Raw genomic sequence first — 25,000 nt, 5'->3', positions numbered from 1 at the left:
AAGACGGAATGCTTCCGAACATTCCCCTCCGGAAGGTACCATTTTAAATCGTGTTTCCCACTTCTGATGACGAGTTTATGATATATTGAATAAATACTTACGTACTTTGCTACTTACGTGCTTAATTTAAGCTGCATTGATTTTCTAAGGCCACCATGAACATCCGTTTCAAATGAATCCGTTATGCAAATTTACCATCACATAAACGATCGTTTAGGCGTGGACTCGGGTTATAACTTCATCAATTTACTCGATCATTAACACCCACTACTCGCTCAAATAAACATTCCCCTGCGAAGATCACCCCCTCCCCCTGGCGATCTTGTCTCTCTGCCACCACGTGAACCATCTGATCGACCGATGCTCTCTCCGCATTCTCTCTCTTTGGTGTCTCTTCTCTCGCATCGATTTTTGGCTCACAGCGCCGCGTTCAAGGTCAATGCCGCATGACGTTGTCAACATAACGTACACAATGTTCCATAAACATCGATCTCCAGTGGAAAAAGAAGAGGAGCATCGGTGAATCTAAAACCAATTATCATCCAATATCTATCGAAATAAACGTTAGATAGAGAGCGAGCACGATCCCCGTGAATGTTTTCACCAAAAATCCGAACTAACCGGCTTGTGTGTGTAGGCAAGCGGACGATCGATCAGAGCGGAGCAGAGCATGATCACTTATGCATTCCTGTTTCGAGCTGCGATTGCGTGGTACGATCGCATCTCGCGTGTCCAGTTCTCTCTCTGCTGTCCGGCGTGAAAGTCAACATAAAATGAATCTCAATCGACGGAAGGTTCTGGTACGTTTGATCGGTCAGCAATTTGAAAGGAGGTGTCCACTATCATCCGAAAGCAAAGATGAGCCTTCCAGAGGGTAAGTGAAATTATTATGATGACACGATGGATCCGTATTTTAACGTCTACTCTGAATGCGCTAGGTCAAGCGTTAAGCCATTCGATGACATTCCCGGACCAAGAGGTCCACTGGGACTGGGAAACATCTTCCAGTATCTGCCGGGTATAGGTGAGTATTTGAAGGTGAGCTCGGTAATTGTATATTCTTATTCTAACGTTCCTTCTGTCGATCCCGACCAGGACGATACAGCTTCGATGCGTTGCATCGCTCGGGAGAGGATAAGTTCAAACGATACGGAGCGATCGTGCGGGAAACGATGGTTCCGGGACAGGATATCGTATGGTTGTACGATCCGGCTGATATAGCAACCGTGCTGGACGATCGTACACCGGGAGTGTACCCCTCCCGTCGAAGCCACACGGCACTGGAGAAGTATCGTAAGGATCGACCTAACGTCTACCGCACTGCAGGCCTGTTACCAACGTAATAGCATCGAATTACCTAGAAATGATGGTCCATGTACTGACAACGTATGTCCAATATCTGTCTAGTAATGGCCTGGAATGGTGGAAAATACGATCCGAGCTGCAGAAGGGTTTGAGCGCTCCACAAAACGTCCGGAACTTTCTACCACCGACGGACCGCATCACCAAAGATTTTGTCTCGCGTCTCAAGCATTTGGGGAACGCAGAACCCGCCGGCTCATTCCTGATCGAGGACCTAATGCCTGCCATCTCTCGCCTCAATCTAGAACGTAACAACGAAACAGTTATTTAGTCATCCTTTTAAATCCAGATCATTTGATTAATGATTACCAAACGCACTCTTTCCCAACCTCCTCCAGTGATCTGTCTGCTTGCGTTCGATGTACGACTGGACAGTTTCTCCGCCGAACAGATGGAACCGAACTCGCTGGCCACGCGATTGATGGAATCGGCGGAAGTAACCAACTCCGCTATTCTGCCCACCGATCAGGGCTTTCAGCTGTGGCGCTACTTCGAAACACCAGCCTATCGGCGCCTTCGTAAGGCCCAGCAATTTATGGAGAAGACGGCCGTCGAGTTGGTCTCTCAGAAGCTGCTTTACTTCGATGAGGATCAGCAACGTCTGGCGAGCGGTGACCATGGTTCCAAATCCCTCATGGAAGAGTACCTGCGCAATCCTAATCTGGAGCTAAACGATATCATCGGTATGGCGGCCGATCTGCTGCTGGCCGGCGTTCATACAACCAGCTACACCACTGCCTTCGCACTTTACCACCTGGCATTGGCCGGTCCAAAGGTGCAGGGTCGGTTATATGAAGAGGCGAAAGCGATGCTACCCGATTTGTGCGACGGTCGTATCGGAGCTGCCGCACTTGGCTGTGAGATCCCGCACCCGTGCAACTGAATGACCCCGGAACATCCTGGACTCATTTCGTTTCTCTTTACAGCCGAAGCATCCTACTGTCGTGCCGTTCTGAAGGAAACATTCCGGCTCAATCCGATTTCGATCGGTGTGGGGCGCATATTGAATCGCGATCAGGTGCTCAGCGGATATCGCGTCCCACGCGGGACGGTCATCGTGACGCAAAACATGATTTCTTGCCGACAGAGCACGTACTTTCGGGATCCGGAGCAGTTTCTACCGGAACGTTGGATGCGTGAAACGAAGGAACACGTGAGCCCTCATCTGGTACTACCGTTCGGGCATGGAATGCGTTCCTGCATCGCTCGTCGATTGGCTGAGCAGAGCATTCTCGTTCTGTTGCTACGGGTAGGTGGCAGATATGGTCCTAGCAATTGTGTGCAGGCCAGTAATCATCTCTTTCCGCCGTGTCCTTCTAGATCATCCGTTCGTATGAGATCGAGTGGGGTGGCAGTGTCCCGATGGACGTGATGACGAAACTGATCAATCAACCCGATCAACCGATACGCATACGATTTAAACCAAGACAGGCCTAAGTGCAATTTGAAAGTTACCATTCGAAATATACAATATTAACCCTACGACCAATTGGGCAAAACCTTTCCCTATCCGAACGAACCGTTTCTTTCATTATCAGAGCTAGCAGAGCCCAGGGACTCAAGGGAAAACAAAAGGAAGTAGCGTAGTCCGAACTGTTGGGTGGTTTTTTCATTAATTATACATTTCTCCAACTCCATACGATGGAAAAACAGGGACACCGCACTGACCCAGAGAAGAGGACAGCCCGTAATCAGCTCACTTCTTGGCCGCGACCTTCTTCTTCTTGCCCTCCTTCTTCTTCGGCTGCTTGGTGCGGCGCTTCGGCAGCGGTTTCGTGCCCTTGACTGGCTTGCCGAACAGCATACCGTTGTTGATGACCGTCTTCTTCAGCTTCTTGTACTGCGTCGTCACCACACGGTTGCGCTCGGTACGGGCCAGGCGAAGCTTGAAGCGATCAAAGTCCGTCATGTGGAAGCGCTGCAAGGGGAAAGAAAAAAAACAGATTAGACGGATCGTCCGACAGGATGGTGGTAACACCCCGCACGAAAATCACAAACTATCCCCGATTTCCCTCTTAAGCACTCGCACACACGAATAGATTCCGATTCCGGGGTCAGATTGGTTGTTGGCTTCAGATGTGTATCAGCCGGCATTTCCTATCATTAATTAATTTTACTACAAAGCGTTCATCACGGTCGGAATCGGATCTCTCCGGTGGCGAACACTGGCGGCGCGGGGGTTTCTCACTTCCCGTCGCACTACTCACCTTGTACTTGGCGACAGCGCGCTCCTTCCAGATAGTTTCATCAAACTTCTCCTTGATGGTGGACTTTTCCAAAGCTAGACGAATCGTGCGCGTCTTGGCGGTGTACGGGAAGCGCACGCGGAACTTCGTCAGATGCAGATGGTTGACGGGGTACTGTTGCCGAGGCACACCGCTAGTCGGTCCATCGATCAGCACCTACACATGCCGGGCGCAGAAAACCGGCAGACATGCGAAACAGAGATAACAGAAGAGATACACGTTTTAGTTAGATTCCCACAGCAACCAGAAACACGAGCTGACGGATGTGTTTGCGATTAATGGAATATGGCTTCAGATGTTGGAAGTGTGACTTCAGTTACGAATCAGACGGCTCTTCCTAAAAATTTCAAGTTTTCCGTAGAAAACATCATCACTGAGGCGAAGCAGGCTGTGAGTGCCAACTCTCGCTTTGCCGGTAACCGGAAGATGCTAAAATGAAACTCGGTGAAGGTGTTATGCGGAGCGCAACTTACCCGATTCTGATCAATCACGTTGACGATGCATACCAGACGCCCCTTGTACTTTCCAACAGCGCACTTGGCGACGCGGCCAGTTTCCACGAATCTTTTGTACGGCTACAGGGTAAAAAGAACAGCTCACGTTAATCGCACCCGGCGGATGCTCCCGCGGTCCAGTGTCACACGGAAAATGGTGAATGCTCATGCCACCGCCACACGCCAGCGCTGAACAAGAGAGAGCCGCTTCTTCCGACACCAACAACATGTGGCAGAGGGTCAACGGTTTCCCCTCGTAACGGAAATATTGCCAGCCGGCACACGGACAATTCGTATGTCCGCAGTTGGGGACAACGTGTGGCTTCATGATTTTGCACAATTCCAGCCGAACGGAGGCGGGCTTCACCATTTTCACGGACAAAACCCGGACGAGCGCAGAAGAAATCGAACACCTCGCTTACCATCTTGGACCGGAAAGAGCGTTGACAGCGGCTTTGACAGCCGAGGAAACGTCACGCTTGACAGTTGATTTCGCCGCTCGCTTGACAGCCGAGTTCGCCTTCGCCGCTTGCTTGAAATCAAACGCTTGCTTGAAATTAAATGTGTGCTTGCTGGAAATCAACCATTTTCTTGCAACTTCTCCGAAACGAAAACACCACGAATCTTTTGTTCGAGAAGTGACCCCGCGAAGATAAAGAGTTCTTGCATTCCCGCGGGAATTCCGTTTTCTGTCCTCGTTCGGATGTGGCGATAGCGTTCGCTTTGTACATAGAGTAGAGTTTCGCGCGGCAACATCAAACATATCCTGCTCAACGGCGCCTGCAAAGGTTCCGATTTCGCTCATCCTCCGTAACAAAACCCAGCAGTATGTCGGTGACCAAGTTCGATCTGCAGAAGGTGCACGAGAGATTCAACGAGAGCCTTTCGGGAGAAGACGATGTCTACGTGGACCAGTATCTGGAGGCATTTAAGGAGTTATATAAGTAAGCCAAACCCCGTGCGCCCTTATCAACCCCAAGCGATTCTAATCACTCCCAAATTTCCCTTTCATTTTGGATGGACAGATTTTTCCAGCTCATGGGAACCGTGTTCGGATTCGTGAGCAGCGACGTGAAAGAAAAGGTGGAGATCCTTGAGAAGCTGCGAGCGAAAGAGAATGCCGAAAGCTTTCTCACCATCCGCACGATGATGGAGTACGAGCGGGATTCGAATTTGCTCAACAAAAAGGACTACGTGTCCGGTAGCCGGACACTGCTACGGCTTCATCGTGGACTGGGTAAGCAACTGATCGGCCGATAAATGCACTCATGTTCCGCATGTTATGCTTTATCTTATCGTAGCATCGTGCAACGTGCCGGGCGTCCGCATCACGCCACGAAACGCCACGTTTCCACCGACAAGCAGTCTGTTATCATATCAATTCAACGGCTAACCGTTTTTTTCCTATTTACAGATTTTATACAGGAATTTTTGAAACGTATTGGAGAACTGGAGGCCGATGGAAAAACGAATGGAGTTTGTCAGGCGGCGTACAACGATACCCTTGCTCAATTTCATCCTTGGATCATCCGGAAAGGTGCTAACGTTGCCATGTACGCACTCCCCACGAGGGACCAGTTGCTGGAGAAAGTTTGTCTCGACGTATCCGTTGCCATAGATCTGCTGCCCGAGATGCTTGCCGTGACGCGGAAAGTGTACGATCGTACCCAGGATCTCTACACCAAGTACGACCTGCACGGTTTACCCTGAACCCTTGGCAAACGACGAGTGCTTCCCTGCGGCTTGTGTTGATAGGTTTCTGTTGCGCGCTTTTAATCCGTTTTGTTTTTGTTTTAAGTATTCGTTTTAAATAAGTCAATGTGATTGCGTAAAGTATTGTCACTGCTGATTGCTTGTTGTGCTATTAGAGGTAGCTTTCATCAGGTACGTTGGAGCTGCTCGTGTGTAACGGAAATCGGATTTCCCGGATCTCAGCATCCCGATATTGAACCAATTTGGCTGGAATCGTAGAGAGCTAATCGGGCAGCTGGAACTGCTCAATTTAAACAGCTAACACTAGATACAGAGAGAGAGCCCCCTAATACCACTAAAAGACGCTTTACATTCCAGTGATTAGTCATTTCTAAGTAGCACCTTATAACCTGGAACACGCGAGATACAGATAATTAAAAATGGAAATGGAATGTGTTTATTTTAAGAAATAAATCATATGACAATATCTGCGAAGCACTTATCCGCCATACTTAAAGATTCTTTATCGCACCAAAATCATACTGTTACATTGAATAATCGAGCAGGTTCCTCCGTTGGAGATTCACTGATCAGCAGTCCTGGAGAGACATGGAAGGTTAATCGATTATCATCACAGGGCAAAGGAAGGGCCACACACTTACCCGCAATACAAGCCGTCATAAAACAAGCTACTGACCCGGTGAACATCGCACGCATAGATACGGACGTGATCGCTGTTCGACGATGTGGAACCAAGGCGCTTAGCACACCAATAGAAATGCCTAACGAACAAGGATTTGCAAAGCCGCAGATGGCGTACGTTGCAATCGTGACGGAACGAGGCTATGGGATAAGAATAAATACGGTCATTAGCTACGAGAAAGCTAAACATTTTGACTAGCTGCGCGCTTACTGAAATGGTTTGATTGCGAATCAGAGCTCCCAATCTTTCGTACGCAACGAACTCGTTGATGACCGTCTTGGTGCCGATTATCTCTCCAACGTACCCACTGTCCTCCCACGATACTCCCATGAGAAAGGCTAGTGGTCGGAAGATGAGGCCAAAGATTCCTTCCAACGAAACGGCATCAACACCAACTAGCATACCAAGCCATCCCAGGATTCCATTGACGAACGCAATAAACGAAACGAATGCAATCAGGTTCGCGATGATTCCATGAACAAGAGAAATTCCCGTGGTCGCTCCATTGCAGGCTGCATCTACAAGCGACGAATCAGTCCTAGAAGCATCACGGTGTCGGTGAAAAAGAAGACCAATCTCATGATCACACTTATGATTGATACTCACGATTTCTCCATCTGAATATTGTTGGAGCTGGTTTTACTTTCCTCCACCTCGGGATAGACGATCTTCCCCACGCAAAGCACTGCAGGAGCAGAAATGACGCTGGCCGTTATCAAGTGTCCCGGGCTGGCCCCAAACGAAATATAAGCCGCCAGTACGGTACCCGAAACAGTGGCAAACCCGGATGCCATGATCGAGTGTAGCTCGGAATGTGTAAGATCCTTTAGATACGGTCGTATCAACAACGGTGCTTCGCTTATACCGAGAAAGATGTTGGCAGCGGCCATAATACTCTCGCATACCGTCGTCCCAAGGACACACTGTAGCATCCATCCGAGCTTTAGCAAGATCCATTGCATCGCCCCAAGATAGTACAGGATCGAGATACAGAAGCTGAAGAAGTAGATCACGGACAGAACAGAGAAGGCGAATACGGCGTAACGATTGATAAGCGCATCGCCATAAACGAACTGTGCACCGATGGCCGCATTCTGTAGAAACGAGTCAACTTTGGCACCGAGACATGCGAATATGCTGCGCCCCACCGTCCAGCGGATGCAAAGCAGCCCCAACAGGATCTGTACCAGTAAACCCATCAGCACCGGTCGATAGTTCACCTTTTTCGGATGCTTCGACACCAAGAAGGAGAGCGCTAGTAAAGCCAGTACCCCGGCCAGCGACATTAAACGATAGGTATCATGGCGTGAATCAAAGAACAAAAAGATGCCAAATAGCGTCAGTAGCATGATGGTTACCAGCACTATCACCGGCCACTGGCAAAAGAAGTGCGAGAGAAAGGCACCACCTAATCTTAGACGGGCTTTTAGTTTTTCACTAATACCCGGTTTGATGACCAGGAAGTACAGCAATCCGGCGTAGATGAATGCCAGCAGCAGAAGCAGCATCCCGAAACCATCGCACCATCGTATGCCGCAGTTTGGTTTGCAATCATTTTCTAAAATGAAATACCGATCAAAGCATACCGCTCAATCGAAGAGAGCTTTTGCTTTACCTTGAGATGTGGATTTCAGATAATGTTTAACGGCAAATCCGAGGAACACCGCTACAGCACCGTTGAGGCCAGCAAAGATCATGATCCGTTTGATGATGCTTGGCTGTTTGTGCTGCCACCATGCTAACCTGGGGTTATCTAGCTTCAGGGGAGTAGCCTTCACCGCATCCTCCTGGGGAAGGTAATTCGAGACGATAAACGACAACGACTCTATCTTTATGGAGCACCATCGTAATAGCGCTCCTTGACCAATTACATACCAGGTTGAAAGCCGCCTCCATCGCCGGATTAGAACTAAAATCACCGCTTTGCTCCATTGTATGCATATTTCAATCACTTGATACACACTAGCAATTCATTTCCAAAATTTCGACTAGTATCGATGGATCGATGGAACCGATGAAACCGATAGTACAACAGCACAGCTAGTTCTGGACGCAATGCACCTTCTACTTGCCACGTTCTATTTACTCGTGCCACTTATCTCAGCCTATTACAATTGGATACGCTGCTGTTTGCTTACACGAAATTAACGTATGTTTGGCTGATTGCACGGTGCACTTGCTGTAAACTTTTCTAATTCACAAACAATCGGGTTGACTCGTTCAATCAAACTGAATCTCTACGAAAAGGGAATACAATCTACACCAAGCCATCCGCGAATGCTCATGCTATCGAGGTGCTTCGCACAACCTGTTTTACCGCCAATGAATTAGGAATCCCCCCAAAGCATGGCAGTAAATTGCACTGGCAAAAACTGGGATTTACCCACCAGGGGTCCGAAAGTTTCGCTCGTGTGACTCGGCACGTGATTCACAGTGATTTGAACGGTACGGTGGCTCGTCAGCGACTAAAAGTCTCCAGAGGGCTCGGAAGGGTTTAATTATAAAATCCTGCAAACAAGCTGTAAACCATCTACGGTGGGTTAAGAGTAACCGCTTTCGTAGAACTCAAAATTGCTTAGCTGCACTTTGATAAGAGCAACGTTATTGTATAGATATGCCCCAGCAGCTGATTACCATAAGTGTTCGTGAATATGCGTTGCTTATTACGCGCTTATTACGGAGAATAAAGAAGTTTCTTTTAACGATGTCACAAAAGTGATAATAGAGAACGGGGAACACAATTCCAGAGGTGCAAATGACGAAGGGACTACACCTTCATCATATGATCGGTCAAGGTCATGGTCGTCTTTGCTGAACTGGCAGCCTTAAAATCAGAATCTAGAAAAATTTACTATACGAATGATGTGCTTTTTCTCCCGCTGATAAAGTATTGTGAATCTGAAACACAATCATATCAGTGGCACGTATTGCCGGTATCGGTTTATTGCAAAATAGTTTATAAGAAATTTACAACAGTTTTACTACTGATCTTTATCGCTGTCCCACTGCCGATCGGCTGTTTCATTGTGCGGAATCGTTACATTATGTCCGACCAGCCACGGATCGTAGCGTTTCAGCTCCTGGATAAAGCTACCGTAGGCCGGATTCGCTGTTTCCGACTCCACCGGTGCCTTCACCTCGACATTCGCACCAAAGTCCTTCTCCTCGCTGATTAGTTTATCGTCGGTGGACGGCTGCTGTTCGCGCTTGTAAACCGCGTGTCCGTTCGCCTGGTTACCGGACACCCACGGATCGAATCGGGTTAGCTCACGGATGTATTCATTGTAGGCCTGATTCGTTTCGCTTCCCGCCGGAACAGGATCATCAAAACTGACGGGTGCGCGGACGACGCGTGTCGAGCCGAGTGAAGCCGCTTCTGGTGGCAGATCCTGATGCAGGGCATCCGTAACCGGGTCAGCAGGAATTGGTACCTTCTGGCCCGTTACCCACGGGTCGAAGCGAGTGAGGAAGGCGGCGTACTCCTTGAACTGCTCATTATGATCGTTGTTTGGCACTGGATCATCGAAGGCTCCGTTAGGGTACTGTGTGTAAACATCCGCTTGTGGGGCACATACTACCTGGTGCACCAGACAGAGTACAACCACCGGAAGTAGCTGGAATGTTCAAGGAGGATCGTTTATCAGTTACGAACTCGAATAGACGTGACCTGTTCAGTCCAGTATTCCATGCGTGCTGCAGGTTCGGCCGATCAAGGAGAAAGACATTCAATTAAATCGCGCATTTTAGCACCACCATCGGCGTACTAATGGAATCCTGGCGATCGCTGTGCGACCTGATGGACGGCATGCATGGCGACATTTTGGCACACGCGGCTACCGGATCACGATTCAGTGCAAAAGTGAAACGCTTTTAGCAAACATTATCTAACACTTTCCATTTTCATCCGCGGAATGGGATGTCGTGTTTGATAGATTTTCGTGATCGTGTGGCGGGTTGTTTTCTTCGTTTTGCATTTGATAGCGCAACAGATCGGTCGCGCATCATCGCGTATCATGGAGAAATGCAAAGTGCAACCTCGGAACCGGACTATTCCGGATTCCGATACCCAGACCCGACGTTTCTTTCCCGTTCCAAAAGGGTTGTCCCAAAACCATCGTTAACGCTTTCTCTCACGGTCACTTCCAGCACACGGCTGACTCAAAGTCAGGGAACCGTGAGGTATTCAGTCAACCATTGCCGAGTGCCTTTAAGAATTCAAGCCCACGGTAATGACCAAGTTGTCCTTGACAAACTCACTTACGCCTAATATGTCGGTCAAAGGTACATTAGGTAACGCACGGTGGTTCCACAATTAACACCAGAATGCTAACAGGTCGTCCCAGTTCGAGATTTCGAGAGATCTAATCGTATGAGTAATCGATTGTTCCAGACTACCTGAGCATGAAACCGACCACTACTAAGGTGGTGATCAGGATTTCTACAATTCTTGATTTACAAATGTGAAGATAATCTAACTAACGTCATAGCTGTAAAGCTTATACTTTTCACCTGCCATATAACTTACATGCAACACTCCGACCATGCTGGTAATGAACAGGCGTGTACTAGCGTTCAATGAAGGCGAGCGGAACTTCCACAAACCAATATCCACTTCACTTGTATGCTAATGCGCTCGCTGACGACTCTCTCGGATTGGCAAGCGGTAAAAAACCGAAGATCTCCAGCACGGTGAGCGCTCCCGGAGGCTGTCTGGTGATGTTGAAGATTAAAGGCAGACTGACGATCGGCACCGGCCGGGTGATAAATTTTATGCAAAGATCAAATCATCGCTGTTTATGATGACTTTTTCGCACCTTCCCCATCATCACCACACACACTGGCTCACAAATCTTCGCAAGAGGGTGGTGGGAGCTGAGTAGATGATGATGATGATGACGATAACTTGTTGTTGGAAGAAGCGATCGGTATGAATGTTGCCTATGTTGGCCAGCCTGGGTGTCTGCATACCTCTAATCGGCTCATTCTAAACCGTTATCGTTTCGAGGCGCTGCTCGCTCTACTCCACCCGCAGAGTTATGGGACGAAGCATAAGACGGATGGGGGTGGAAAGAACTTTCGGTTTCAGCTTACCTGGGTTCCGGTTCTTCTTCCGCAAACGACCGTTGGGCGTTCGTCGGTCACCATAATGAGCCATATAAATAAGCCTGTGACCATCGGAAAGCGCTCGCATTACACCAAAGGTCATCGAAGGCAGTGCGGGGTAAAACTTGTGTCACGACCATCACGGCTCTCTAACGCTCGGACCATTCCGGAACCGTTATTGCAAAATGTCAACCAGGTCGCATCTCCTAGTAGTGTTGCTGCTGGTGGCGCTGATCGGCGTACAGTATGGAAAGGCCGCCATCCTAACGCGTGCGATCGAAGCGCAGAAATCGTTGGTCGAACGGGAGGAGCAACTGCTGGCACAGGCCAAGGATCAACTGTACCAGACGGCCCAGAACGCTATCGATACGTCGCGTGATGCCGTCATGAGCGCCGCCGAACAGATGCGCTACACGCTGCTGTCTCCCTGGCGCATGGCTTCCGAGGCACTCGAGCGGCCAAAACTGTACGCCAAGTATCTGCTGTCGAAATCGTTTGCCAAACCGGCGGACGAATCCGGCCCATCAGCCGTCGTAGATTTGAACGATAGCGAGGCCGCTATGACGCTGCCTCAACTGATCTCCAACTTGCCGGTGGTACGCCTGTTCGTCAATGACGCTCCGACGGATGACGGCACTGGGCAGAGTAAACCGAGGTAAGCAAGATCGCTCAGAACAGTTCAATGGAAGATTCATATCATTAATCGTCTTCTCGTACTTTTTGCAGTTCATTGATTGAATTCTCGGATTCCAGCGCCTCGGTGCCAGCCTCTCTACCATCGCCAGCAACGGAACCTGAGAAAATAACGCCGATGAAAGTGATTATGCTGTAGGCCAGCGCTCGTCACCGTCACCGACATTATTTATTGTGCCAGCAGGATGAGGAGGAGGAAGAAGTATTTTTAAATAAATTGTACAAAACCTATACCCATTTGTGGAAGGCTTATGCGCCATTTCGATCGTTTCTATTTGCGAAGCAGGGTCGTCGTTCGAAATGCTTGTTCGTCACCGGTTGTGAACATACACTTCTCCAATAAAGTGAATACACAGCTAGCAATTTTAAGAAGAAATGCGTCTAGCTCCGTTTGTAATTGAATTAAAAATATGGGAAAATAATCGATTATGCTTTAACCTATCCTCTATCAATTAACGGGTGATGCGATGCCGTACGATGCCGCTGTCTCGAGAAATTCTCAGAAAACTGCCGGCGTGCCTCAAAATCGTTCCAAAAAAGTGAATACACAGCACACGTGTTCGTTTTGTTTTGTATCATAGATTGATTTTCAATTGATTGGGTAATGATATTTTGGGTGCAATATGCTCAGTCGTTCAGATAGATTCTTTGTGAGTGGTTTTAATCTGCAATATCGACTGTAGTGCATCAAGATTCTCAAAATGGTCAGAACCGAACTTCCGTTGACAAAAAGACAAGATATTATAAGATTGCATGGCGCCCAGGGCAAAAGTTACACAGAAATTGCCCATTTGACTAATGTCAACCGTAATACAGTGGCCAGGGTCATTCAGCGCTTCAAATACGAGGGCCGTGTTTCAAATTTGCCTAGAAACGGTCGACCCTCGGTCTGCACAGACCGTATGCGACGGGCGATCAAAAGAATTGTCGATGCTGAGCCGGAAATTAGTGCTCAATCAGTAGCAACATTGGTTAAAGAACAACACGGCATTTCAATAACGGGCGAAACAGCGCGCAACGTTATCAAAAAATTTGGTTACAAGGCCTATAACAGGCGCAAGAAGCCACAGATAAGCCCTGTAAATCGAAAGCGCCAAACAATATCTTAATCACCCACCCGAGTTTTGGAAAAATGTTTTGTTTACGGACGAAAGTAAATTCAACATATTCGGGTGGGATGGCCGAATTAAGGTTTGGAGGCCACCCGGAGAAGGCCTGAACCCTAAGTACACGGCAAAAACCGTAAAACATAACGGAGGAGGTGTGCTTGTTTGGGGATGCATGGCGGCAAGCGGCGTCGGAAATCTGCATGTGATAAATGGGATCATGGACCAATATGTTTACATCAACATATTAAAACAAAATTTGGGACCAAGTGTGGAAAAATTAGGAATTTCTCGAGACTATTGGTTCCAGCAAGACAACGATCCAAAGCATACGGCGTGCAATACACGGTTATATTTATTGTATAACACGCCTCATCAGTTGAAATCACCGCCACAAAGTCCGGATTTGAATCCCATCGAACATGCTTGGGATTTACTAGAACGTAAAATTCGTCAAACTCGGATTACAAGCCGTTTGGATTTAGAAAACAAGTTGAAGGAAGCATGGGCAACAATTTCCGCAGATTTTACACAAAATTTAGTGAATTCAATGCCACAACGGTTGGCAGAAGTTATAAAAATGAAAGGGTATGCTACCCGATACTGACAACAACAAAAAAGTATCGGAGGTAATAAACGAAAACCGAAAAACAAAACGAACACGTGTGCTGTGTATTCACTTTTTTGGAACGATTTTGAGGCACGCCGGCAGTTTTCTGAGAATTTCTGGAGACAGCGGCATCGTACGGCATCGCATCACCCGTTAATTGATAGAGGATAGGTTAAAGCATAATCGATTATTTTCCCATATTTTTAATTCAATTACAAACGGAGCTAGACGCATTTCTTCTTAAAATTGCTAGCTGTGTATTCACTTTATTGGAGAAGTGTAATTACATCATCGTTAACGGCATCTCGCCATTCATGCGCATCGGAAGGTTCTAGCAGGGCAATGCTGTAAATCTTGAGTTTTTCTTTTGTTGTTCTTGGCAGTCTATGATGGCCAATCATTGGCTTAACAAATAATGGATCTTCATGTTCTAGCCGTTCCGTTAGAGAAGTAAAAACAGTAGTCTACACCATCGAGAATCTCACCATCGAGCTCAATCGAGATAGAAAGTAAAATTATACGTTGGAAATGAATATGAACATTTATGTAAATTAGCAGCGATAGACGTCTTCGGAATTAATGAGCCCAAGAATACGGTACACGGGGTTTCATTTATCATTTTCTTATAAAGACTTTATTGCATATTCAATAAATATGCTCCACGTCGTAGCTAGCAGCTAGTATCTCTATGACAAACCACAAATTCACAAGTTTAACACGATTCACTTTACCCCCCAAGATCATCATAGCTTACCTAGCTATAGCCTTCGGCTCTAGGCTACGATAGCGACCCCGTACGCCGCACCCTGACATAACTCACAACCTACAGAGTGATCACAATACACTCCCCCCGCATGGCAGAGTGCTGTGCTATTGCTTTGCAATTCACCATTCTCTTTGCTCTCTCACCTCAACGATCGATCATCACACCGTTGTGTCTCCTGTACAATTACAAACCTAAAGAGTGTGTGCCTTATGCTATATACTCGTCTGGATACTGTTTGGCAAGCTGCACATGGCTTTTTTTTAAAGACAAGAAGCATGTAAGGAGGGTTCGGGTGGGGACAAAGAAACAGAGAGAGCGGATTATAAGGAATACTCTTCGTAACCTATACAGACTTCCACTTCCGTGCGTCCGGAGGACCGGCGTCGCACAACCGTCCTCCTTTTTCTCCTTCTCCTCCTCTAACTCTAATATCACAATCGTTCTTCCAACCTGAATTCGCAGATATTCTCCCTTCGTCGTGGCGTCTTAGCGCATCAAAACGCGATATCGCTTGGTGACCTCTGGCGTGTGGACGGACGCAACCGACATCAGAAGATCCATATCGTTCGCAGTAATATCCATGGCGGAGGTGATGGAACCCGTGGTGCAAAAGTCCGTGGCGAGCATTACGCTCGCGATCGTCTCCGATTGTAGGTACATCTCGCGCAGCTTCGACTCGATGAATGCCATACACTGTGGGTCAAAGAGTAACGGATCGTGTTAGGATCGTCCGGCGACAAGACGAACTATTGCGGTTCTTGCTCTTACCTGATAAGCGGATATGCCCGCGGACCACATCGCGTTGACGGCTTCCAGCATTGAGCTAACCAACTGCGACATGCCAACGATATCACCGTCCACCAGGGACTGGGAAGAATGCAACCGCACCTCATGTTTGTCCAGATTGGCGATGATCGCATTATTCTCGGTGAGATGCTGTTCGTACAGCGTAAAGCGAGCGGCCAGATTGAGGTCCCGTTTTAGGGTCGCTTCCCACTCCGAGGGCTTTGCTGTCGTCGCCTGAAGCACCATATCTGGCATGTAGTGATCGGTCATCCGGCTAAACAGTGATGGCATGAATCCGGTTCGATAGCAGCGCAGTCCTCCCCGATCAGTCTTTTCACTCTCTCGCCCCGTACCTGCCGTCTCACTCATGTGACCCGCATGTGATGACGATAGGTTTCCATTACCACCACAAGCACTAGAAACACCACCAGTACCGCTACCGCCAGTACCACCGGCACCATTGGAGTTGTTATTCTCATCGTTGTGCCCACCGGTGGCCGTGCGCATTCCCTTTGGGAACGGAATATCGATCAGCTTCAAGATACTGTGCGGATGCTTGGCTTTGAGCTCATCGTTTTCGTCCAGTGTGGCCATATGAGGTGGTAGGATGATTTGAGGAATGTTATACTCGTGCCCCGGCCACTGGTGGCCAGTGCGCATGCTAGAGCAAGCGTCAGTGTAAGGTTTAAGATTATCCGATTGCAGTCGTCCAGTGGCATCGAACGGTTCACCTTCAGTCAGGTATCGGGCCTCACCAACGAACTCCATCTCCGAAGCGTTCGTTGGCGTTTGCAGATAGAACGTGGACGGTATCTGGCGGCAGGTGGCGCATTGATCTCCTGGCTGTTCTAGCTTCACCGCATCCGATGCAACCATCGGTGTTTTCAGCAGCTCGCCGTCATCAGCTTCGGCCACCGTGTATTTGCTACTCCGCTCGAGTAAATGGCAATCGGGCAGATTATGGCTTTTGAGAAAGTTGGCCGCAATCTGTCGATACTTGTCGAAGCGATTGTACTTCTGATGGCAACAATGTTTCATTAGTGGACCGAGGGGCTTTACTGTCTTTTCGCCCTCCTTCCGATGAATGTTCTTCAGCCGATCATTATCACCCAGTACGAACACTACCTCATCGACCTCGGGCTCTTGATCCTTCGGCTCACCGTGTACCACCGCCTCGGTGTCGGTAGACGAATCCTTCCACAGATTGAAATCTCCCCGCAGTAGATTGATGTACTTGAGCTGCTCGAGCGGGATGCTTTCCTTCGTTTTTTCCACACCCCAGATCAATCGCTGCTGCGATTCACCGTGATCCGGTTGTCCGGACTGGCCGATACTGTTTTCGGTGATTAGATACGAAAGCCGCACCGATTCCCGATCCAACCCATCATCATCGCCATCTACGTGCGCTTGTTGCTCCAGTATAAGCGCGTCTTCGGCCAGCTCATCCGGTGACGTTTGTCGTTGCTGTTGTAACAGGGCTGCCATTTGAGCCGGCTGCAGGGGACCCGCTTTCCCGATCTGATATCGTGCCTCTAGGTACTGCTTCTCGCGATCATTCATCACGAGCCCGGTGTCCATGCTTTTGTTCCCAATCCGAAGCTCCTGGCGAACGAAGCGCGAATCCCGGTACACCAGCACGTTTGGAATGTCGTTCATTATGTTTTTCTTGAGCGCCTCTTGTACTTCTTCCCCTTCACTTTCTCCTACCGCACCCCTGCTAGCCGATACGCTTCTCGTATTCTCATTCCCACTTTCCAGAGCATTGTCCGTCGATGTTTCTCCTCCCGTTCCATCAGCCAGCGTGGCTAGATTCTTCATTCGCGTCGCCGAGCGTACCAGTCCACTACTACTGGATGCGGTTCGCATTAGTTTCGGCGAAGGGTTCCGTAGGTCACTCGTCATGACGATGCCACTACCACTATTAGGTGCTACCGTTAGCGTGTTCAACGATTTGCTGCGTTCGCTATCTATTGCATCACCATGGGTGACGGGCAGCGTGCGCTGCGTGATGAATGCCGTGCGGACGTTGGATTCATCGAACGATTCCACGTATACGGTACGCTTGATCTCCGAACAGCGGATAAAGTATGACAACACGTTCAGTATCTTGTCGAGCATGTTACCGAGCTGGCCGCTACCGCAGATGATCGTTTTCGACAGCTTCGTCGGGTAACCGACGGCACCGTACAGATCACCCAGCTGTGCCCACAGCACACTGTACGGATGGTTGGCCGTGATTTCCGTCATGCGCGTCTTTTCGCGCCGTATCAGATCTAGCTTGCTGCTCGCTGAGGTATCATCACTCGCTGTCATCGCGGCGATCGTTCCCACCCAACCGAGATGATGTGTCAATACGGCTGTGATCATGGTACTGATAAAGCTGGAACGGAGGAGGTTGAATATTAGCATACATTTCGAGCACACTTTTGTTTAATGTGGAAGCTTACAAATTCGTGTCTTTCGTATCGGCCGACGAGAGCAAAGAACAGAGATCACTCATGAAGGTATTGGCCACGTTTGCCAGATTGCGATCCGTCAGCGTACTGCTACTCAGCGTTAACCATACGGGATTGCTAACACGCGGAGCCGTAAACAGATCGCCTAGCCACTGCTGTGTCGAGTGCCACGCACCGAGCATGATCTGGAAGATAAGAAAGCATTGTTAAATCATTTCACGATGATGATCGCCTCCCAAAGCATACGCTAGCTGTACCTGCAGAAACAGTTTCCAGCGTATGTATGCCTTCTCGACCGCTATCCGTACACGGCACAGGATCGACTCGAACACGGTCATATGCTCGGAGCAGAATGTATCCGTATCTTGTAGCATCACCTCGTTCAGCTTAATGCAGACGGCCACACCGAGGCGTTGCTTTTTGCTCGGTGCCTTCGCCTGATAGTTGGTGGCCGTCGATAGTAGCTCCCCACCACTGAGAGCTTTCCGTCGTCCGAGCTCAAACGTTTCACTGTTACGCCGGTTGCGCGTCACCACACAGCCATCGCTTGCCGTTGCGTTTGCCGTTGTCGTATTGGCCGCCGCGGCCAACATCGGTCCCAGTTCCTCCAGGTGTCCCACGTGATCGGCGATCGTGTGTCGATTCTCGAACGAAGTCGACAGATTCTTCGACACGCGCCGATGAAAGCTACCGTACGATTGACAATCACCGAGACTCACACAGTTCGGTGACGGTGGAATGTCCATGCTGAAGTTATCCATGCTCACCCGTCGCATGTAATCGAAGTCGCTGTAGATCGACGAGATACTGCTCCGATGCGACGAAGACGCGGGATGCCGGTAAGAGGAGGGACCCGAAGAGTGAAGAAACCACGGATCCGTCCCACCGTACCCCGAATCGACGCCACTGTTGGACGAGTGGCGCAGATCGGCAAACCGGTCAAAGTTACAGAACTCGGCCGGCAGCACCGGGCGCAGGCGATGCTGTAGAGAAGGATCATGCTGAGTGGCGGTGGACGATGAAACCGTAAATGAATGTAACGATCCCGTACCGATCGAGCTGAGATCGCTGACGGAGGGATTGTAGTCCACGGGTCCACCATGGCCACTGCCGCCACCACCGCCGATGGTACCACCGGTTCCACCGACCACCGAGATTGACACATCCGATCCGGGATAGGTCGATACGGACGATTTTTTCGATCCGTTGGGTACGGGTGCAGGGAAAACCAGCGAGCACATCAATGTTTTGGGGGCCTTTAGCCAGTGCACCTTGAAGCTGGTACCACGGAAAGCGATCGGGGCCGATCCGAACACCATCTCCTGGAACTGTTTGATCTCCTCCTTGCTCGCCTCATTTCGTACATCGGTTTGCTACAAAACGGAAAAATAGATAACCCAGCACCACAGGTGGTTTTATGTTAGTAACGCAAAAAACTCCAAGCAATTTACCACTTCTAACCGTACGACCCTACCTTCCGTATCCGATACACGACATTGCAATGTTCACACTTTTGCACCTGCGGCACCGAAGCCGGATGATGATCGGCAGTACTCGTCGCACTGCTCAGAGAATCCGATGGTACCTTCTCTACCGTACTGGAATCAAACAGCAGCTTACGGCCACGAAGATCGCACTCCTTAAACACCAGTATGCGCACCTGATCGGCATTGAAGGGGAACTGTCTGTGAAATGGAAGATAGTGAATGAGAAAGTTAATCAAAATCTCGCTCGCCAATCATGCTGGAGAAATCACGGACTCTTCTACCCTCGATCAGCGACCGGATCAACGCTACCGATAATAGGGAGCAATTTGAGAATTGCTCGGTTGGTTTCATAAAAATCCGAAAACATCATAAGACATCAGCCGGCAATGATAAGACCGACCGACCGGCTGGACGCCGGTGTGTGATCTGTCAAGGCACACGGTTGATTATGGGGCTTGTAGGGCAGACACCAGAGTTGGAAGACATTTTGGATGGCCAAACCTCCGAAATACCGGGGACATCGCGTTACTATCGCATACCATACCCAACGTCCGTCAATAAATGATGGAGCGATAAATGTGGCCACGTGCCTCGCAGTCTGGTATAATTATGAAATCTGACGACGACGACAAAGATCCGCCTGATATGTCCCCCTCACGTCACTCACCCACCCCAACCCAGCGCCAAATGACGCTGCGCATCGTAATCTGTAGGAAACAAGCTCCCGGTTTGAGCGATGCCCTTCGTACCTCCCGGCACCCCGATCGATTACAATCAATGTCGGACACGGTCGTCGCTATCGAATCGTGTCGATTGATACAAATTGCTTTGCTATTCCTTGTGGATCTACTAATCTTATCCTCGCACTCTACTGGGACACCCCCTCTGCCTATGTCGCGATCAATGGATTAGTGTTTCTCTTGTTCCTCCCTTCATGCGGTGGCCAGTTGATTGCTGCTGCTGCTGTTGGTGTTCAATGCGCAGAGGTCAATGCTGTGTAGACGCAAATATCGAAATAAATCACAAATCACTTTTTAATCCTCGTGTTTTCTCCTCTCCCACGAAGCTAAAGGGGTGGCGTGCCCTACCCTATCCCTGCGCTACCGTTCCATCGCCATATTGTTCGACACACCTTATCGCACTAATAGTCTGCCGCGTGCAGCGCGTGACTTTGGCGTTCCGTAGTCACGCGAAATTCCTCGAGCGTATATCACATGACCGGATTAGTTGAGCGTTAGTCAGAACCGGCGGGGAAGAGGGGTGACGAAAGACGAGGTGAAATACGGTGGCGTGGCAGGAACCGGTTATTAGCTCTCCACCAAAACACTGACCAGCTGATAAGCTGCGCTCTGGCAGCGCTGTGTTGCTGGGTGATTGCGCTCGTGGACAGCGCATAAACCCGCCAAGAATATCCTAAAAATATCTTCAGCTGGAGGCTCGTTAGAATTCGCGCAGCGAGATAAACCGACACCGTTCAACTTGATGCGAGTGTTTTTGAGGGTTGTTTCGCGCATCATTACCTAACAGAACTCGGCATTGTTTGCATGTTAAATCTTCCACCTCTTGGTATCTCTCAGGAGAGATGAAATCATGCATTCATCGCGCGCCATCTCCTGACAGACAGACAGCTCGGCTCGGCTCAGTTCGCTAAAAACGGAAACACCTCGCCTGTTCCCTCGATCCCCGTGTCAAAAGCTACGAAGCAGTGTATCTGGCGCTGTGAGGCTGGTTTCTCGTCATCATCGTAGGAAATGGCCACTAAATTACGCAGCGTTAAACAGCGTAACACGTGTCACGTGACGACCAATTAACCAATCTGTACCAGACGCGGCCACGCGAACCACATTGTTTGATGGTTTTATTCTTTCTATTTTGTCAGTTTTTAATACATCTTACCAAGAGTTAATAGCACGTAGCTAAGTGTGTTCCACTCTGCTAGTCTAGGTATTACTTCTAGTCGAAGGCTGCATTGAAAAGTTTCCGGCAAAGTGATAATCAACAGAACCTTTAGTGTAGTGACTACAGTTATGTTAGTAGATATAATATAAAATTTTAAAACACTTCTTCGAACATTTTGTAGACAAAGAGCAGTCACTAATGCCACTATGGTTGGTAACAATGGTTTAAATGGTACCAAATTCCAAATCTTTCTCGCACAGATTCGTCTTGTGAGAGATAATTTCCATCATAATGTGCATAATCCGCTAGCTACACTTGTCAACCCAACCCCAAAGGCAAGCCAGATTCAACCGAACGCAGAGCATGGGATATCTTGGCACATTGCAATCATCTACCGCTGCTAAGCCACGCTCATAAATCAGCATCAACTCCCCCTGCTGCGTCTGCGGTAGAATTAACTTTTACTGCCATTTTCCACACTTTTACAACAAAACAAAGCACCAGCACGCGGTGCAATAAATCGCTTTAGCGGTTTTATATCTACTTACAGTGCCGGTTAGGGAGGTACGATAAAGAACGTACTAGGTACAAGATGCAAAAGGTGCGTTGCCCTGATAAGACCGGGTCTGGCATCGCTTTAGCGCGTTGATAATCACAAACTAGAACAGAAAAGCATTGCCTCCGCCCCTTTTACGGTGCATGCGAGAGAAAGTTACATCGATAATCGAGTTTCGTTGAACCGCTGGCCGCCACCAACCGGCATTCTTTGCATTCGGCAAAGCAGCGATTACGATCGCAATGAAGGACATTCCTAAGCCGGTGTGACGCCAGCAGACACATGATCGTAGGTAGTCTGTAACACAATATGCAGGCTGTAAACATACGTCAAGGACTACGTCAGGATACCATGCGCAAACACACCCTACGGTCCCTACAAAGTGGACCCTTTTGTGAATGAAACGATCAATGGTAGCTCGTGGTCGACGGTGGAGCGACGATCAAATCAAAGGCTGGTGGATGGTGGTTGGTACTGCTATTTAAAGATTGGCCACATAAAAATACTCCCACCACATAGTGGGTGGTGAAGGGTGGTGGGTGATGTTGATCACGTCACTCAGAGGATCAACGAAATCGAGCTGATCATGCGACCGCGTGAGGATGTCTGCTGACGCTATCGGACCAAACATGCAATCCTTGTCGCCGTCATCATATCCGTAGAGCACTCGCCACGCCGAAGTAGCATGTTTTCCGTCATATTTTAATCATTCGTAACACTTACCTTACTGCACAGAAAATGGGAATCTTTGCGATTCGACAACGCGGGACTTCCACAAGAAAGCTCCGCGGTTTTTCACACTTTCTCACTCACATTTCTTGGTTGTGACTGAGCGATCCTCTCCGGCGTGCGCTACCCCACCGCACCTCTGCCATTACGCAAATATGACCGGGTGTTGCGCGTAAATGCGCGCGATCATCTTGTGATGCGGAGTGTTGCTGTCTTGTGACCATCGGGTGACGATTCGCGCGAGTGTTTGGCGAGAGAAATAATTAACACTAACGCTTAAGACACGACAACGGGACACACGAGGGGTGTGGGAGCTCTTCCTAACGCTCCTCTCCTCCACCAGGAAGGCAACGTTTTGCGAAATTTCGGACCCAGATTCGACCCAGATTCCCCATTCGTTGGTGGCGCTCGCGAGAGGGAAGGAGTCAGGGAGAGTACATTATTCATTTTGCTGAAGCTACCTTACGAGCAATAAACAACCGAAAGGTAAAACATGTTCGCAACAAGCAATTGTGTTTTTTTTGTCGGAGAGATGCTCTGTAACCAGCGCAACCGGCCCGTGCACCACGACACGAGCGCCACGATGAATTCGTCTCAAATTAAACTGGGACATGTAACGTAGCGCATCTTGTGACTTGTTTCTGATCCGACGATGACGTCGCTTGCATTCTCTATTTGCATGCTTCTGGTTGGTGTATAAAAAGTAAACCGGTAGCAGGAATTAATAAAGAAGCCCCGTTTGGAGGTAATAAAGGTATGCAAAATGGTATGGTATGGCATTAAGCCTATTAAAGTATAAAATTTGTTTGTTTGTAACCTTTTACCACAAACTTTTGTGCCATCGTTAAGTAATCCACAGTTTACGTCGCATTTTAAGATAGGAATTTCATATTTTTCAAACCCTTCTTCCCGTCTTTCTATTTCTGTTTCCGATCATTTTACCTCCTCCGCCTGTTACCATACGCTTCAAAAGTGCCAAATTGCTTTTCAATTAGCTAAACTTAAGGACAGTTGAGTGGGTTGAGGTCACGCAGACGCACCGAGGCTCGCATACGAGATAGGATCGTAAGATATCCATCAAAACAAAATAAACTCCGCAAGAGGTTCACATCGAGCCATGAACTTGGAGTTGCCACGAGCCAGCTTTCAGATACTTTGCGTCGTCCATAAATGTCCAGCGCCCAACGGAATGTATTAAGCAACTGTTTGAACAACTGTTTAACAGCTTACAGTTGTGCGCTTGCGCTCGGTAGTAAGACAATCATCATGCCATTAATTCTGCATACAACGGAAGCACGTGTCCAGCGCATGATGCTATTGCTGCACCTTCGATCGTGTTCTGTACCCAAACAGCACGTTTATCCTCCACTCGCGCCCACATTCATTGACGAAACCATCAATCAAGTGATCGATCAACGATCGGTTACTTCCGCTGCTGAGCATGACGTACCGCAGCAGTAGTTGGCGCCTAATGATCGCTTACACGCTAGTCTTAATCGCCTCTAAACGGACCGCTTTAGCAGCAGAGGATATAGTAAACCGGCCCCTAACACTCATCAGTGTACGTCATCGTCATTGATCGGTCAATAGTCGCCACGAATCGGTCCGTACTTTCGACTATGCCCCGGACACTTTGCAAACAATTTTGTGCACGTGGTTTCGCAGGGACGTGCATGCAACAACACCCGAATCGATGATCTCTCGCTCGAGGCTCTACGGTGGATGTGCTGTTCATCATCGGCAAGACTCACTCGTCTCTCGTCGCTGATCTTCGCATTTCCCGCCACCTCCCTACCGGGGGGACAACGACTACGGGGTTTTCGTTTTCGGTTGCGCTAAAAATAAGATCAATATTAATGAGCGAGTAACCTGCATACGACCGAAGAGCACACGCGTGCCCCCAATGGTGTCCGTGGTGGTGATGGTGCAAAACAACGTTATAAACAACCTACCGTCGCGTCCGGTCCGATCGTGCGGCGTCTTATCCACCACAGACAACGATCAACCCGTGAGCCAGAGAGAGGGAGGTTCATCTCGTCGAACCACACCAGGCAGAAGGCAAAGAAGAATCCCACGAGGCAAACAACAACTCTTCTCCACCCGATCGGTGGTGCTCGTCTTCCGTATGCCGTAGGATGATGATGATGATCGTGGTGGGAATAAATTTGCAACACAGCACACGGCCACAAGCATGGCAGCAGCGCCACCTCATCCCCTCGTGAAGATGGTGCTGTGAGATGGCGTAAAGAAAGGGCGATTGATCGGGGCCGGTAACGGCCGCGGCGCGGAAAGGTGTGCGATGAGACGCGGTT

At 48.9% G+C, this 25,000-nt stretch overlaps 7 protein-coding genes across 8 annotated transcripts in view; 3 read left to right on the top strand and 4 right to left on the bottom strand.

Moving 5' to 3' along the window:
- The first annotated feature begins 773 nt into the window (after positions 1 to 773).
- On the top strand, positions 774 to 2,866 carry LOC125954817 (cytochrome P450 302a1, mitochondrial). Its single transcript, XM_049685432.1, has 6 exons — positions 774 to 1,024; positions 1,096 to 1,339; positions 1,408 to 1,610; positions 1,701 to 2,219; positions 2,289 to 2,611; positions 2,683 to 2,866. The coding sequence occupies exons 1-6, from the start codon at positions 901 to 903 to the stop codon at positions 2,797 to 2,799; spliced, it is 1,530 nt and encodes a 509-aa protein (XP_049541389.1). The 5' UTR covers positions 774 to 900; the 3' UTR covers positions 2,800 to 2,866.
- Positions 2,867 to 2,956: 90 nt separating this feature from the next.
- LOC125955739 (60S ribosomal protein L14) lies at positions 2,957 to 4,527 on the bottom strand. The gene is made up of 4 exons (XM_049686881.1): positions 4,483 to 4,527; positions 4,082 to 4,183; positions 3,570 to 3,764; positions 2,957 to 3,280 (listed from the first exon to the last, which is right to left on the bottom strand). Exons 1-4 carry the CDS (start codon positions 4,525 to 4,527, stop codon positions 3,059 to 3,061), a joined length of 564 nt encoding a protein of 187 aa, XP_049542838.1. The 3' UTR covers positions 2,957 to 3,058.
- Positions 4,528 to 4,718: 191 nt separating this feature from the next.
- Positions 4,719 to 6,815, top strand: LOC125954861 (ceramide-1-phosphate transfer protein). Its single transcript, XM_049685505.1, has 3 exons — positions 4,719 to 5,046; positions 5,128 to 5,339; positions 5,517 to 6,815. The coding sequence occupies exons 1-3, from the start codon at positions 4,931 to 4,933 to the stop codon at positions 5,810 to 5,812; spliced, it is 624 nt and encodes a 207-aa protein (XP_049541462.1). The 5' UTR covers positions 4,719 to 4,930; the 3' UTR covers positions 5,813 to 6,815.
- Positions 6,282 to 8,887, bottom strand: LOC125954804 (solute carrier family 28 member 3-like). The gene is made up of 6 exons (XM_049685413.1): positions 8,373 to 8,887; positions 8,113 to 8,284; positions 7,104 to 8,055; positions 6,708 to 7,035; positions 6,457 to 6,637; positions 6,282 to 6,393 (listed from the first exon to the last, which is right to left on the bottom strand). Exons 1-6 carry the CDS (start codon positions 8,436 to 8,438, stop codon positions 6,332 to 6,334), a joined length of 1,761 nt encoding a protein of 586 aa, XP_049541370.1. The 5' UTR covers positions 8,439 to 8,887; the 3' UTR covers positions 6,282 to 6,331.
- A 524-nt stretch (positions 8,888 to 9,411) lies between these two features.
- LOC125954858 (uncharacterized) lies at positions 9,412 to 11,240 on the bottom strand. The gene is made up of 2 exons (XM_049685500.1): positions 11,023 to 11,240; positions 9,412 to 10,111 (listed from the first exon to the last, which is right to left on the bottom strand). The coding sequence occupies exons 1-2, from the start codon at positions 11,038 to 11,040 to the stop codon at positions 9,479 to 9,481; spliced, it is 651 nt and encodes a 216-aa protein (XP_049541457.1). The 5' UTR covers positions 11,041 to 11,240; the 3' UTR covers positions 9,412 to 9,478.
- A 303-nt stretch (positions 11,241 to 11,543) lies between these two features.
- Positions 11,544 to 12,455, top strand: LOC125954866 (uncharacterized). Its single transcript, XM_049685516.1, has 2 exons — positions 11,544 to 12,255; positions 12,327 to 12,455. Exons 1-2 carry the CDS (start codon positions 11,786 to 11,788, stop codon positions 12,430 to 12,432), a joined length of 576 nt encoding a protein of 191 aa, XP_049541473.1. The 5' UTR covers positions 11,544 to 11,785; the 3' UTR covers positions 12,433 to 12,455.
- A 2,159-nt stretch (positions 12,456 to 14,614) lies between these two features.
- Positions 14,615 to 25,000, bottom strand: part of LOC125954771 (uncharacterized) — a 13,591-nt gene continuing 3,205 nt past the window's right edge. Inside the window, exons 1-6 of one of the 2 annotated variants that reach the window (XM_049685350.1) lie at positions 21,952 to 22,682; positions 19,492 to 19,702; positions 18,275 to 19,390; positions 18,009 to 18,202; positions 15,544 to 17,941; positions 14,615 to 15,468 (exon numbers count right to left, since the gene is read on the bottom strand). In XM_049685350.1, coding sequence (XP_049541307.1) covers positions 15,262 to 15,468; positions 15,544 to 17,941; positions 18,009 to 18,202; positions 18,275 to 19,336 — 3,861 coding nt within the window. In that variant the 5' untranslated portion in view covers positions 19,337 to 19,390; positions 19,492 to 19,702; positions 21,952 to 22,682 and the 3' untranslated portion in view covers positions 14,615 to 15,261. Of the gene's footprint in view, positions 15,469 to 15,543; positions 17,942 to 18,008; positions 18,203 to 18,274; positions 19,391 to 19,491; positions 19,703 to 21,951; positions 22,683 to 25,000 lie in introns of those variants that run through there. The other variant, XM_049685349.1, reaches the window with a different exon arrangement.

The sequence above is a fragment of the Anopheles darlingi genome, chromosome 3, assembly GCF_943734745.1.
Source record: "Anopheles darlingi chromosome 3, idAnoDarlMG_H_01, whole genome shotgun sequence".
In the NCBI taxonomy this organism is placed as follows: Eukaryota; Metazoa; Arthropoda; class Insecta; order Diptera; family Culicidae; genus Anopheles; species Anopheles darlingi.
This window is presented reverse-complemented; position numbering and strand designations above follow the sequence as displayed.